Source organism: Natrix helvetica (genome assembly GCF_964273705.1).
Source record: "Natrix helvetica genome assembly, chromosome: Z".
Taxonomy (NCBI): domain Eukaryota; kingdom Metazoa; phylum Chordata; class Lepidosauria; order Squamata; family Natricidae; genus Natrix; species Natrix helvetica.
The window spans coordinates 54240756-54257771 of record NC_138554.1 but is presented as its reverse complement, the minus strand read 5'-3'; the positions used below and the strand labels follow the sequence as shown (position 1 = coordinate 54257771).

At 36.6% G+C, this 17016-nt stretch overlaps 1 protein-coding gene across 1 annotated transcript in view; it reads left to right on the top strand.

Moving 5' to 3' along the window:
- The window catches only part of LOC309401879 (unconventional myosin-Id), a 133327-nt gene that overhangs the window by 81078 nt on the left and 35233 nt on the right, over positions 1 to 17016 (top strand). The window contains exon 21 of the mRNA XM_081971190.1: positions 3352 to 3506. Coding sequence (XP_081827316.1) covers positions 3352 to 3506 — 155 coding nt within the window. The remainder of the gene's footprint in view (positions 1 to 3351; positions 3507 to 17016) is intronic.

Sequence of the window (17016 nt, the reverse complement as noted above, 5' to 3'; positions counted from 1 at the left end):
AGATGAAATTAGAATTTGAGAGAATGTCCTATTATCTTAGATTTCAAAATGTTATAGAAGAAGATGGGGAAAATATAAGGGACATCATGACAAACATTCTGGCTGACTACACACACAAAGAAAAACAACAGATGGGGTGGGATATAGATCTGGTTTATAGAGTGAATTCAGCTTACGCTAGAACACACAATGTACCCAGGGAGGTTCATATTAAATTTCTTAGAAAAAGCACAAGAGATGAAATTCTGGGTGTACAAAGGGGGCAAGCATTGATATATCATGATATGGAGATAACCATTCTGAAGCAGATCCCTAAGAAGATTAGAGAAAAAAGAAAAAATTATTCGCAATTAGCGAATAAATTATACCAGAAAGGGGTGTGGTTTAGATGGTTGATGCCTGAAGGTATGCTGATATTCTGGGAGGAGACAAGAATTAGAATTAATTCACCCATAGAGGCGCAGGCCTTTATGGAAAAAAATAAAACATTCCTAGAGAAACCACCAGATACCACAACGGACACGCAGGACACGGGAGGGGCCAGAGCTCTGCCAGTGGAGGGAGATGGGGCAATAGCAAGAAGACTCAGATCACACAAATAAACAAGAAAATCATATTATTATAAACTGACCGAAAGTGAAAATGGAATTATATTTGGATTTTATACTGTAATGTTTAATTTGATTGAATTTAATAATAGAACTAATATGCTGACTGTAATCAATTATATACTAATGCATTATATTAAATGTATACTATGGGTATGGAGGGAGGGGGGCCTCACACACTTTGCAACTGCCAAAATTTGTATACCTGTCCATTTACCCTTTTCCCTATAAATCTTGAAAAACCAATAAAATTTTATTATAAAAAAAAAAAAAAAAAAAAAAATTAGTCAGACTTTTTTTTTTCTTTTAGCATATGTTCATTCCTTTAAGGGAGATGTGTGGAGTTGATGCTCCATCAAGCTTACTTCCAACCAATTTATAATTAGTTTAGTTTATGTACTGGTCCTTCTTATCTAACAATAAGCTTGACTTCCCCCAAGGAAATTTGGAATTTAAATTTAATGAGAACAAGAATTCTTATGGAAGAAATGAAGGCATTTAAAATATTTAGAATTGCATTTTGGGTGTTTCGCCTAGCTTCATCTTAAAGCTTAAAATCTCCAGTAAACACATAATTTAGCAATTGCTGGGATCAGTTTTGCTAATTATAAGAATGCATATAATAACAGATCCAGGTACAACTTGAATAAAAAGCAACTGAGAGGAACAAATGAAATGATCAGCATATTCAAATAAAATCCCTCTTCTTCCTCCTCAGTTGGTTATGGGAATGTTTTCAATAATGGTTGCTATGTACTCTGTGGCATAGCTAGTCTAGTTCCTTAGCATCAACGGGGCATAATTAGCAAACACTTACTCTCAACATACTGGCTCTATGTGGGTGACTTTGCCCCGTACAGTGTTTTTTTTTCTTATTATTATATTGAAATACTTAAAAATAAATAAACTACCAACTTCAAGGTTTTAAATTGCTATTTAGTTGAAAAACATCAAGCCAGTTATATTTATTTTTTTATCCACCCTATTTCATAGTATAAATGGTTAATATATTGTTTGTAGCTTTTATTTTTCGAGAGAAGCCCTGGGAATTAGTTTCCTTAGAAATTTTGTGAAGAGATTAATATTTAATTATTGATGTCTATTTATTCCACGTATAAATCTCATTTTTAATTTTAAATAATATACAGTGCCTGTACTGAAACCAGCCTTGTTGAGCTTCATTTGTCTATCAATCCATGTTCACTATCATGGCTTTTAAAGCTTTCTTGTCAACATTGCAATATCCCCATGGAACCTGTTGCCATAGCAGGCATCAGCTGATGTCTGGTTTTCCTGCAGCTTGTTTTCTAGCTTAGGAAGCTATACCTGTCACTTCTAACCTTATAAAAAAGGAATATCACCAAGTAGAAATATTCATTGGGGTGTCTTTGACTTCTAGAAGTAGAAACAGTTATTTTTGGATGAGAACAATGATTATATTCTTGTTGCAAGATAAACATTCCAAGATGGAGGAAACTTTGAAATATGGAAAAATATGTTCACTTTATAATTAGTAAGGGTGTGCTGTATTTAAAAAAATTTCGTTTGTTAATGTATAATATACTGTTTTTACTAAAAAGATAAGTTGTACTTAGTATTACTGTTGCTACACACATTTTTATTAAAATGAACCAGGATTAATTGCTGCAGTCAACTTGGATATTTAGAATGTGGATTAATGTATTGTAAAGTATATTACAAAGCAATTGTCCAGTTGCTTCAGTGTGTCCTGTTAGGGCAAACCACCATTATTCAGCCAACTCCCAACTATTAGAATAAATTTAAATCGATAGCATTCCTAGGTTTAGGTTACATTAATTACCTTTCTGTTTCAAAAATTACCAAACCAATTACAGACCAAGACTGCATTTACATGTAATGTTAACCCAGAATTCTCCAACAGCACTTTCATTTTCCTCCTCAGTTTCATCTCATTGTGAGACGATGCAGCCTAAATTGAGGATTCCTTTAACTGAATATGAAATATTAGTGAACCTTATAAGTGAGATGCTAATAATGTAGTGTACTTGCTTGAATAAATAGGCTTTAAACTGGTTTTACATAGTTGTCATTTCTACCTATAAGTATTGCTATTTTTGGTTCTCTTATAACACCTGCTTTCTGTTCCACAGAACATGATTTAATCTTAATTTTTCCATCCAGATAGTTCTAGAAGATTAAACTGACATTTTCTTTTTATGCTTCAATAGAATCTAATCTAATCTGAGATCTTTTTAGATTCCTTAAGAAATTAATGGTCGGGATAATCTAAATATAGTGGAACATTCTTGTATATGTATACTTTTGTTATTTTTTAACATTGAGGCTTTTGGAGAATGTTGAATAGCAGTTGAGCAGGGGTATCATACTGGCGGCCCACAGGTTGGATACATCATATGCAGGCCACACCCAGTCTGTGAAGGGGGGGGAATCATAAAATGCCACATAACGGCAACCTGACATGGCAAGTTTGACACCCAGGCAATAGAGCTAATTATCAAAATCTTCTTATTCATGGACTGGGGACAAGATGGTAAGGGCAATGACAAAGTGACATGGGAAAATTGATATTGTTGAGAGACAATTTTTCCATGGTTAATTACACATGGGAATCTGGCCTAAGAGAACCATTGTATAATAGATTACATAGGCAACAAATACTCTAAAAACCCTTGCCTTTAGTCTATAAAACATATACTACAGCATAAAATGTTGCTAGCTTTAACATTCTTGTTTCATGCAGCTAACAGGACTGAGTATCTCTAATGGAAAGGATCAGCTCGTGGTTTTCCATACAAAAGACAACCAAGATCTAATTGTCTGCCTTGTCAGTATGCATTCACTTAATGAGAACAGAATTGGGGAGCTGGTTGGAGTCGTGGCAAATCACTTCAAAAGGTAAATATGAATGCATACCTCTGAATCTGAAACAAATATGAAAGTAGCAAGCCAATTGATTGTATAGATAGTCCTAGATTGATAACCATTCATTTAGCAACTGTTATGATGGTGCTGAAATAAATCCATTCCTTGCATTTATGATTCTTTCATCATCATCATGGTCACATGATTGCAATTCGGGCACTTTGAAATCAGCTTGCATTTATGACCAGTTGCGGTGTTCTACAGTCATGTGATGAGGATTTGCAATCTTTTTTGTCAGTTTATTGGGGGGGGGGGGAATGCCATTTGGAAGAATGGTTTGCACTTACAACCTCAGTGTTCACTTAATGACCATTATAGAAATGGTTGTAAAATTGGTCTGACTTAACTTATGACCACAACAACTTACAATATGTATATGTCTCTGTTCTTTTTGTATATATGTTTGTCTTATGTGTATTTTTATCCGTTTTGATTGTACGCCGCCCCGAGTCCTTCGGGAGAGGGTTGTGGCTAATCAAATAAAATTATTATTATTATTATTATTATTATTATTATTATTATTATTATTATTATTATTATTATTATTATTATTATTATTAATGAAAATTCTAGTCTTAATTCTTGTTGTTAGATTGGGTAATGGATAGGCACAGACAGGCCTAACAGTAGCAACAGCTCTTTATTAACTACAACAAGTGAGAACAATCCAGCGAAGGTTGAGTCTGACAGCAGCCCTTTTATAGGGAGCTGTCAGACCCTTCGACCAATAGAATTAAACCTCTGTTCCTGCCAGAACAGAGGACCTTGGTGGAAACCACTGCAGTTAGTACAAGTACCTAACACTTGTCCTAAGTTGAGGAGTTCCTGTAGTCTTTTTTCTGTCCTCTGGCTACAATTTAATTCTTGGAATTTCCTGCCTTCTTTCTTTTTCTAATTTGAAAAATTTATGACTTTGATTCTGTTGTAGTTTCTTTGGTTTGTTTTGGCACTGTTTGATACCTTCTTATTTATTTCATTTTGACCATTGACAAAAATTGGATCTAGGTGGCATGCATTTTTGTAAAACAATGCAAAAGTAACCTGTAAACATAAGTGGTAACTGTCCTGCATCAATACAATTTCTTTTGTGAAAAGCAATGTGTTCTGCTGTGCTATATTGTATTCTCAATAGATTTTTTTAGTTAGAACTTACATTTCCTGCTCACAACCACCAGGATGTGTATTTGGAAAGTTTTCAGCTTCTGCTTCACTGTTCCTTTCCCTCCTCATCTTAACAAAAGCCGATACTGCAGCAGGGACCTATTTCTTTTACACTTTAGTTTTATTTCTTAAGTCTGTTTGAAGTACAGATTTAAATTATGACACCATAGATTACTGATAGTTACCATCTTCATACCTTTAAAAAAGCATATTTTGGCATTCTGATTGTAATTCTTATAGTTTTGGTATAGTGGTAAAGGTCAGAACAGGATTGGCTGCTAATAGGGCAATAAGATGGAATCAAGCACTAGATTTTTTTTCTTGTCCGCGTTGTGCATTGTTAAGTTCAATACAATTAGTAATTGAAAATAAATGTTATTTCTAGAGACAATTAATGCATTCACTTTTTCCTGTGGTAGATATTTAGAATTTAGGAAAGAAAAGTAAAAGTAGGGTGAATAGACAGGAATTAATTACTAAAAGACATATTATAAATGGGAAAACTAAGATAGGTTTCTGAATCTTGTACTCCAATTCCTTTCTTAACCCTAACCTCCACCATTCATTTTCATATACACACATGCAGACATACATGTAGTCCTTGACTTATTGCCTAGTGGCCATTCCAAATTACCTCTGAAAAGCTACTTATGACTCAGTTTTAAAGGTACAGCAGTTGCACCACTCCTGTGGTCACATAAAAACAGAATCCAGGCAGATTTGCTTCTTACAATCTATCACAGGGATGCTGCGCCAGCCCCAGCCTCCCCCCAGCCTAACACTACCACCCCATCCTATCCCACCAGATCCCACACTCCTCCAGAACCCCAGAACAAATCACTCACTTTCTGTAGATGTCCAGAATTCGTATTGTGGAAGAACAGGGTGCTCTACCCCTCAATATCCTTAGACTCTGTGGCTCTGTCTTGAAAGTGAGTGCCATTTTTGGAGCAGCTGCTCCAAAATTAACACTTAACATCCACATTTGGGATAGCAGAGATGACAGTTGTTGTGAGGTGGTCATGTGGATGCCTTACTTAAAGACCATCATGACTTGCAACCATAATAAGCAGGTTCCATTAAAATTGCCTGATTGTAAAATTGTATCATTAAAAAGGAGACCTGCTTGCATTCACTTTTTTATATTGTTTCACTCTTAAACATTCCCAACATTTCCTGAAGATATATGTATAGAGAGAAGGTGAATAAAATACAGGTAGTCCTCTACTTGCAACAGTTCTTTTAGTGATTGTTCAAAGTTGCCTTAATAGAAAAAAGTGACTTATGACCATTTTTCACACTTACGACCGTTGCAGCATCCCCATGCTGCGACAGTCATAAGTGTGAAAAATTGGATCAAATATCAATCAAAATTTGGTGGCTTGGCAATTGATTCATATTTATGACAGTTGCAATGTCTTGCGGTCATGCGATGTACTTTTGTGACCTTCTGTCAAGCAAAGTCAATGGGGGAAGCCAAATTCACTTAACAATTGTGTTACTAGCTTAACAACTGCAGTGATTCACTTAACAACTGTGGCAAGAAAGTTCATAAAATGGGGCAAAACGTATTTAACAAATGTTTCACTTAATAACATATATTTTGGGTTCAATTGTGGTTGTAACTCAAGAATTACCTGTAGTACTATAGAATGCTTTCCTGCTTTCTCTCCATATCATCTCAATATAAGATATTGAGTTATTTGTAAAATATAATAAAGATGGTATACACATAAATAAAACAAAACAAATTCCAATCTGAGATCTGGTTCCTCCTAACCCTATTGCCTAGTTGATTGCTTATAGGAATTATTGATTACATGCTGATTACTGAATTTGTAAGTTTTTCTCTGTGTCAGAAGGTACAGTACTGTATGATTTCTTTAAAGTATCCATGCGTACACACACACACACACAGCTAGTCTCAGGGTAAGCATATATAAAGTACAGAAAATGAGTAAAAATAGTAAACCAAAGAAATCTAGCTCAAGAAAAAAGGAAAAGAAGACAACCTAACTAATTTATACCCACCCAGTTCTCAGTACTTCTTCATAACCTCTGCCTTTGCATGTGAATAGTACAGCATAATACTTCAGTACAACTGCATACGGTAGTACTCTTTGTAACATAACTCTTTTCAATCAGTTACAAAAAGTTTCAGCATAATTTTCTTGAAGCCTGCTTTCCATTCACTCACTTGAGACATTAATTAATAGAGTAATGTTTCTTTTTCATACAGAACTTGCAGGTGTTCTTTTCTGCAGTTTTCTTCCATGTCCATTTTTCTGCTTTCAACAGTAACAATAACTATTCTGTCTTGCATTCAAAACCTTTCATCGTTCACAGATCCTTCATTAATTCTCTCAATCTTTCATCACAGTCAAGTACTGCTTTTAGATTCATCTTTGGCCATATTGAAACTACCTTTTTCTAACCAGATGCCAAGCAATAATCATTCTCACTCTTCCTTGGCTGAATCACTTTTTTTGTAGGCTGTCATCTCATTTCCACCTGTCCATTTTACTTAACTAACAGGATGACTTGCATTCATTCAAAATACAACTTTTCTTTAGATCACAGTCCTAAGTGGTTAGCACATTTGGACCAGTATGCCTCAACTAAAGCCTGAATTTTACTGCAGATGCACTTACGTTATTCTATTCAAGGAAGGAACACTCATCTAAAATAATCTGAAAGCTAACTTACATTACCCAATATCCCACATGAAGTACATGAAGTGAACTGACACATTTAGGATACAGAAAGAAAGAAAGACACCGTGATCTAAGTACCCAGATGCCCTATTTACCCAATGATCAAGCTTGATGTTGAGATGAGCTTGAATGTGTTATGATGGAGTGGGGGGCAGAGGAAGGAAAACGGTCATCACTACAAAGTGTCCTTCCCATTTTAAATGTGCACAGACAAGCTGCTTGACTGAATGGAAAAATGTATTTGCAGTGTAAAGAATTCTGTGCAATGAAGATGCCCTTTAAAGAAGATTTTGCTCCCATCTTATCCAAAATGACAGTGGGAAGCTTTCAATACAATAAAACCATAAATATAAAAACATCAAAATTAATAAGAGAATTAGATAAAACTAAGAACCAAAGCACAAGCAGTACGGAGATAGGATTGTCTATGATTGCAGTATTTTTATTTTGCTTTGCTTTATAATTTTATTTTATATGTAGCATTTTGGAGTCTATATCTTTATTTTATCTAGTACTGGTAGTTCCTGACTTACTACATTTTGCTTAGTGACCGTTCGAAGTTACAGCAGCACTTTAAAAAGTAACTTACAACCATTTTTCACACTTATGACCATTGCAGCAACCCCATGGTCATGTGATTTACATTGAGATGCTTGGTAACTGGTTCATATTTATGACGGTTGCAGTTTCCCAGGATCATGTGATCACCTTTTGCGACCTTCTGACAAGCAAAGTCAATGGGAAAGCCAGATTCCACTTAACAACTGCAGTGATATACTTCACAACTGTGGCAAGAAAAGCCATAAAATGAGGCAAAATTTACTTTAAAATTACTCACTTAGCAACATAAATTTTGGGCTAAATTATGGTTGTAAACTGAGGATTACCTGTATAACAGATTACAGCATTAGTGCATAAAATTCATAAAAACATCATATAAAATGTGCATCAGAATATAATCACCAGTATCTGAATTATTTTTAAATGCATAATGTAAATGATTAATAAAATTATGAATCAGCAGTTACTACAATTGCTAAGCCCATGGCTGAATATCTAGAACCATGATGGCGAACTATGGCACACGCGTTTCAGGTGGCACATGGAGCCCTCTCTGTGGGCACATGAGCTGCCACCCAGCTCAGCTCCACCAGACGCGCCTCCTGCCAGCCAGCTGATTTTTGGGTCTCTGACGCACATGTGGGAGACGCGCGCGCATGCGTGGGGGCGAGGGGGTCACATGCATGTGCGCAAGGTGGGGAAAGCACAAGTCAACCACCAGGAGGTTTCAGGAAGGCCTCTTAGGCCCAAAATGGGCCATGGGGGCGTGCCCCCCCTCACCCCATTTTTTATTTTAGGAGGCTTCAGAGAGGCCTGCTAAGCCCTAAATGGGCCATGGGGGGGGTGCAATTTTGACACGTGAGGAGAAAAAGGTTAGCCATCACTGATCTAGAATATTTAGTCATCGGATACCAGTGTCTTTGAAATGATGTAACTCTTGCAGGGACCTGGGAATCTTCTGATGGGTCATTCCATTGCAATATGATGTAAAGCTTTCCCACAGTCAGAGTTACTGTTAACAACCAGCCCCCATTTGTAATTGACATCTGCCATGCTCATTCCAGGTGCCATGCTGTCTCAATATCAGTGTCTTCTTTGACTAATTGCTGTCCAAGTTTCCACAGCAGGTTCCAAAATTTGAGCCTGAATATTTGATTGTCACAGTCTTCGTGTATAGTTAATAATCAGTTTGCCTCACATTTTTTCCCACTCTCTTTTTAAGTTTGATTGTCTTCTAAGGCATGGGGGTGGTATGTTGGATAGAAGTACACAAGAAGAGAGTCTATATCTGAAAAGCAGTGAATGAATAAGTTAATTAAAGAACATTTAAACAAATCTATTTGAAGCTCTTAACAATAACTGACATTTTGTTCAAGCTGTGTAATTTGGTATCATTGGTTAGCCCTAGCTCTAAATTCTTTATGAATCAATTTTTTATAGATTTATCTTGCTTCTTGTATTTATTTTCTTCATTTATTTTCTTCATTTTAAAAGCAGTATACATGTGATTACATTTTTCTTTTTGTTCCTTATATTTTCTCTTTTTTATTTCTGCCTTGTATCTATTCTAACTTAAACTTTTTTGTTGTATGTTTGCAAGTGACTTTTTACATTTATGAATGAAAAAAAAAATATTTAAATTGTTTTTGCAGAGTTGAAGGAGGCTGGGGAGTAAATAACTATACAAAATGGTTTCATATAGGATTTATAAGGAAATGAAGAAATCGTTTGGTTTCAAGACAAAGTCTTTTCATTCTAATAAATGCTCTCTTGAAATTAACCTGTTTTCCATTATTTTGGAAGAAAGAAAATCCATTCTTAGAAAGATGCAAGAAGAGTGGTAGGAATAAGCAATTTAAATTAAGAGTTCGGAGTCATCAGTTTAGGATTGCATACTTTTTCCCTTATTGCTACATCACTGTTTCCCATATGAACAGGAGTGTAGAGGAGTGTTTATGCATAAGGGGGCTGTTGTATAGAACCGAGCTTTACATTTGTCTCAGTCTCAAGTGTATCCAAAGCAGCTTCTGTGTCAAGGCCGTCTCTGAGCTAAGGTAAATTTTGAAGGCACTCAGTAGGGGGAGCTGGCGAGGTGGCCATAAATAGTGCTTTTGAAAATACGCTCTTCTTCCAGTTTCTATTTGCCTCCTATGAACTTCATGGAAATGCCCATTTGTTTTCTTGGCAATTGTACATTTCCCCTGATTCCCTTGAAGGAAGCCAAAGCATTCAGACATTTGCAATAATGCCTGTGTTCTATGTTCATCCATTATTTTGATATAACAGTTCAAATATCATTGTCAAATGGCTAATAGACAGGATCCTCTGAACCTGCACTGCTACAGATTGAGGCCAATGACTATATCCTTGGATGTACTGAAAATTGTTTGTTAAGCATCAGTTGTGGGTGTTGGAAGGATTTTTGTTTGTTGTTCTTGCTGTAAGTTGCATTGCTTAAGATAGCTATATAAGCCAAGCTGGAAGAAAAATATAGATCTAAAGTATTAAATGAAACATATGCAGCATCAGCCTTAGATGCATCTGTCATAGTGATTTGCCATATCTTTTGTTTCACTGCAGCTGCTTAAGAAAACCCTCTGTAGCTAACATTTCAACAACTTCCATATTACAAATATTAAATGTCAATCCTCCACCTCCCTTTTAAAAAGTATCATATTGCTTAGCAACCTTAGACAGAGGCTGGTTTTGTCCTTTCTTCTTTAGCAGAGCTTTAAAGTTCTTAATTCAAACAAGGATCTGATACTTAAATATACATTGCAGTTTTAATTGTCCTATTGCCTATTTTGGAAAGTTAAAAATCTCATTATGCATTGTATAATGTGCTATCATAGACCTATGCTTTTGAATTCCCACGCAATTTAAGGGTCCCACCCATGAGTTTCATATACTCAGCATAAAAGTTTGCAAACCTAAAAGACAGACAAAATAAAAGTGGGCAACAGTTTTTTTAAAATATTTAAAGGCAAACATGGATTTGTGTAATCAAGATATCTCATTATTTCAGTCTGATTAAGAAAGTTCTGTTATGTTAAGTTCTATCACTAGAATTCCTGTGATATTCTAGTGCAGTGTTGGCAAAAAATTTCGACACCAAGTTCCGAAACTGGAACACGTGCGCAGGCGAGGGAATGCCAGAAACTGGAAGAGCAGCTTCAAGTTTTCAGCATGCGCATGCGTGCCGGTCACCTGCTCTTCTGGTTTCCAGCGCTCCTGCGCACACGAAGACCAGCTGGTCAGCACGCATGTGTGCACTGGAACCTGGAAGAGCTACAGGTGATGATGGCTTTGTGTGCCACTTCCGACACGTGTGCCATAAGTTTGCCATTACTGTTCTAGTGAACATGACAAGAAGACTATATCATTAAATTTAGGATCTGAAACTAATTCTAATTCGAAACAATGTTTTAAATATAAAACATTGAAGAATTTTTGATCTAAAAGCAATAAACACTATATTATATCTTATGTGTAGATATTTCATATGAGGAATGCAAATCAATGTGTTATAAAAATGAGAAACAAGGGTTTTTTAATGATGCTGACTACAAGGGTTATTTTGCTCACTTCCATGGTTGAAATCATAGTGTTGATAAGATCAGTCCTAGAATATTGTGTCCAGTGCACACATTTTAGGAAGGAGTTTGGTGAACTGGAGTATGTTCAGAGAACAGCAGTTAAAATTTTAAGGGTTCTAGAAAGAAAATTCTATGAACCATTGAGGATGTTTAGTCTGAAGAATACTGTAGATAACAGTGATGTGCGGTGAGGTTTATGGCTGGTGAGGCTGGTGACGTCATCAGGAAGGCGGGGAACGGGACCATGTGTGCAGGAGGCTGAGGCAGCCTCAGCCTCCTGCACACGTGGTCCCATTCCCTGCCTTCCTGAGTCAACATGAAAAGGAGCGCGGAGCGCGCTCCGTGGTCCCGCAGCTCGCGCTCCGTGGTCCCCTTCATGTTGACTCAGGAAGGTGGGGATTCAGACCACGTGTGCCTTTTCCCTTTCCCCTTTTTTCCTTTTCATGATGAGAGCGGTGAGGCTCTGCCTCCCCTGCCTCCCCTGACCGCACGTCCCTGGTAGATAACATGATAGTTGCTTTCATGTATCTGAAAGGTTGGCATATAGAAGATATGGTTTGGTTTGTTCAGACACAAGGAAAATATTCCCAATGATAAAGTTGTTCAACAATGGAATGAAATATAACTTTCAATTGGGCAAAATTGGAAAGTATAGGGAACAAGTGAACCAAGGTAACTCAAATGGGCTAATATACACAATACTGGAACGCATGATACCTGCAGGAAATAAATTGGGGGAGGTTGCAACTACACTTCACATAACTGTGTAGGATGTGTGGCTTAAGGGAAGATGAGAGGAGTATATCCCCACCCTCTTCCCAACTCTCTCCAACACCTGTGACCAGTCAGCCAGTGACAAAGTCTGACGAACAAGCAGCCATTGGTTACTTTGGAATGAATGCTGAAATGGAAATTTCTTAACAGTGGTTGGTGGTGAAGGAAAGATGAAGGAACAATTCAGACGCCTGCTGTCGAGGTAAGACTGGCTGTGAGATAAGAGCAGTCAACAGAGCGAGCCCTCTTCCTTCCTGGGAGGGAGTCTTTGGGAACATACTAAAATGGGGTGTAGTTTTTCTCGCACTCCACAGCTCCCTTTGTCGTCGTCCCCACTGACAAAATGGCAGACAGACCCATGGGTCAACTGAGAAGGGAAAGGAGAAGGCTTCACCCCACTTTTCTGGGGGTCATGAGGGGAAAGAAAACACCTCTATTTTATTTGAAAAGAAAAATGATCCAACAAATGGCTGTCTGTAGTTTCTTTAAAAAGACTAACACACACACAACGTGAACCCTTTGCACATGCCCCACCATCTGAATCATAAAAGCTGTACTGGTAAGCCAAGTCTTAGATCACCATACTGCTAATATGAAAAATGTATGGGCTGAGATGACAAGTGAGTCTAGAAGAGGTGGTGTTGAGTGATTGATCCTGAGGATTCAGCAAAAGGAAATTAATGAACCAAAATGGCAACATTAGAAATAATGGTTGTGATCTACTGAGTACATTGTGTCTTGATGTTTATGAATGCTTTTCTCATTAGCAATCAGAGCTGTTGTCTAACAAGACTACCCCCACTTACATGAATAAGATGATATGTTTAATTTTTCTTATCAAGTATCAATCATATTCCTCTCTCTTAAAATAAAGAACAGAAAACTATGGGCCGTTTTCCCGAAAATGGAGCTGGTTTCATATATAATTAAAACTTTGAATTAGAATTCCTGCCTAAAATTTTACCTGAATCATAAAGTTCAGTGCTCTAGGCAATGCAAACCTCCAACTGAGATGAAAATAAAATAGATTTTGCTTGTAGAATTGTAAGGATTACAGAGATTCTCAGATATGAAACACTTTGTAGTTTTAATGTTGTAGTCTTTATTATAACCTCTAGATTGAAAGTAAGCACAATAATTATTTCTTAACCAAATATCCTTAAAGTGCAAAGCACATATAAGATGCTAAGTATTCATTTTATTACCATACTTAAATTATATGCCATCATTCTGTCTCTGCTGTCACTGAAGAGCTACATCTTGAGGAATCTCTCAATATACTGATCAAGTCCAAATAGCAAAGGCTTGTATGAGTTAAGTTTTATTTATTTTTTAATATACAAAAAATGTCATTCGCATCCCACTGTCTGCCCAAGATATTTTAATTTCCGAGGTAGATTAGCAAATTGTTCCCTCCCTGCTCAGCAGATCTGTTGTTCTTACTTAAGGTCAGTCAGTTTATTTTGACAGAAATTCCCAGAAACATCTCCCACCAGGCCAATTGAAATACGGTAATACATTAAATAGTAAATATATCTATTTAACTAGGAAGAGCTAGTGGTGTCCTATACTCTGAAGAAAATAAAATACAATTCAGCAAATACTTAATAATTTTTAAACTTGTCTAATTCCTAGATATTTACTGAAATCTTATCTACCTCCCTGCATCTAATGAAGTAAGATGTTGATCCCAAATGTTTATGCCCCAATAAAATTGATTAGTCATGGTGGTGCTACCAGATTTCATGTTTATTTTGTTTCCATAGTCTAAAAAGGCTCTTTCTCTCCTATTTATTCCCATCCTTCTGATTTTTGCCTACCCTTAAGTGTTTCATCCACTTCATTAAGTATTGCCCTCAACAGTAGCATAGATAACATGCCTCAGTATTAAATGGTTCCTTTTGAGGGGAGGTTAGTACGGTTGTTATTGTTGTTTGCTGTTTAAGAACAGCTAATGTTGTTGTTTAAGAAGAAAAGGAGGTGGCCCTGAAAAAAAAGGGAGGGACTATGATTCATGTTCAGGCTGCTCTTTGAATGAATAGATTTAAATTTCTTTTTTTAATGGTGGTGAGCAAATGAACTCCTGAAGAAACGACTCTTGTACAATTTAAGAACACTTCAACTCAAAAGAAGGTCTGATTGTTACAATTGTTAATTAAGGATTTTGGAAGAACTATTCCCTTCTGAAAAAGATACTGGACATATAGCCAAACAAAACATAATTGCCTGCAATGATAGCTATCTCAAAGTTTTAAACGGTACTCTAGTCTGCAAAGATTTAGATCTGAACTTACAATAGTTTAGTGTGTGTCAAGATAGTAAATATAGTGGAGTTAGGTTTTGTGAGTGAGTGAATGATTATATTTAAAGTTTTCCATTACATCCACTAAACTGAATTTTAAAATCAATCTGCTCATACTAAAATACTGCTTTCTTTTCGTAGTTTGTTAGGAATTAGTTCTAGCTGTCGAAGAAATTGTATGTTTCAATGGAATCTGCCTTTAATTGTAGCTTTAATTTTCTTGAATTTCTCAGTAATCTGAATACTGTCAAACATGAATTTTATGATAACTTTAAGCCTTGGGGCATAAATGTAACAGTGTTTAAAGATGTTGTATCATTTGAATCTGATAACAAATAATTTAAATAAATTGGCCCGATTAGCCTTTTTAATTTCAGAGACCAGTAAAGTTGACATTTACCTGTGTTTGCATTGTGGTAAAGTTTAACATATGGAATATTTATGTATATTCCTTCCAGCACTGCCATATATAAGGCATGTCAAAATGGGCTAGAGTAAGCATTATGTGTTATTTTGGCACAATTATCCTATTTAAATATCTAAATTCATGTTATTATCTTGGGTGTCCCAAAATATTACCCTGAGGTATTCAGTATGTCTTAGTTCTGTTTTCTACTTTATATCCTGTATTCTTTGTTCTAAGTATTTTCCTGGCTTGTTTATACCTGATGTGTGTTAAGAGAGCTAAATGTTTGACAAAAAAGCAAAATGAGCATTTCCAATGGAGGGGAAATAGAGGTGGGCTGCTGCCAGTTCAGACCGGTTTGGGCAAACCAGTTGTTACGATTCTATGCAGTTTGGCAAACTGGCAAATCCCACCACTGGCTGGTACTCAGCTCCCCGCCAGCCCACATCGTGCCTTCCACCGGGATTCTCTGTAGATGCTGGGCCTCACCTGCCTACGGATGGTGGACAATCAGGGAATACGAGGGTATGCAATCCGCATCGCTCCTCCACCAGATGCCCTTGCCCCTACTTGCCCGCCAGCCCACACAATTCAGACAAGTGGGGGCCATCGCTGTAAGAATGGTGCGAGCCCCATGGGCTGCTGGAAGGGAAGGCTGATGGCAGGGAAGGAAGATCCGTTCCAGGCTTGCTGCGCTCAGCATGTACTTCCTTTAGACCTACCATTTTTAGAAAGGGAATCTAAGCACACCTTTTTTTTCATAAAGGAACTACATATAATTTTCTCTCCTCTTTATCTGTTGCAATATTTCTTAACATATTTTTATATTTCTTATTTATATAGATCTTACATGGCAACATATCAGAGAGATAGTTTCTTCCATCTTGTACAATTGAATTCCATTAGTACAAGGAAGTTGTAGGTTATCCATTGCAAGGATCTAGTTATATGTTTCCCAAGAACTGGTCATGCATTTACTTCCCTCAGCTCCAATACTTATTGCTCCAGGAGTCTTTGTGCACATTCATAGGCACATAGTCTTGATCTTGATACCCATTCACTAGTGGAAACATTATGGAATTGTCAAAAGATCCATCTGGCCCAAGCAGCTGTCCTGACATTTTGTTTTCTTGGGAAATTACAGACTTCATTGTTCTCTGGCAGACTTTTACTTTTGCTGCCACTACTTTTGATGGGAAGGGAAGGAAATAAGGACCATCTGTCTAATAATTTTAATCAGAAAGTGTTTTTTTCCTGCCTCAACAAGTGTCTACTTTTTAGGGGGAAGAACTTGTCAGGGTGCAACAGTAATTTCTGGCTATAGACAGCATCCTAGAACAGTCCTCAACCCCCAGGCACGGCCTGTTGGGAACCAAACCGTGTAAATGGCTGGAGAGCACATGAGTGTGTGAAGCTCCATTTGCTGAAGTGGCATGCACACATGTGAAACCATCCCCTCTCTCTCCACTACCATTGGTGCCAGCCTGCAAAGCCGGAAAGGTTATGGACCGCTATCTTAGATTACATTATATTTGTGTAAATAGTTGTCTATTAGCTTTGTTATGCCTATATGATTGATTTTTAACATTCCAGCAAATAATAATCTTTGCTAATGAATATATCTTTCAGATAGGAAATTAAGGTACTATCACATATCAAAATGTAATTGTGATCCCCTGTAAATCAAACAGTTGCCATTCTGTATTGATGGCATTATTTCAATATTATTATTTTTAAGAATATTCTCTGCTTTTAAAATAAAAATTATGTTTCAGTATGTTTATTTAAATTAATATTCAGTTTTCCATTTCTAAAACATGGGTGCTTCACAAATTAAAATTTTAAAACTTTAAAATTAGTGATTGCATGCCCTTAAAAAAGCAGAATGTATCAAGATCCTCAGCAATCCCTGTTTTTTAAAACACAATTTGAATTTGATACCAAATTTGATATTTGTCAACCAGTATTT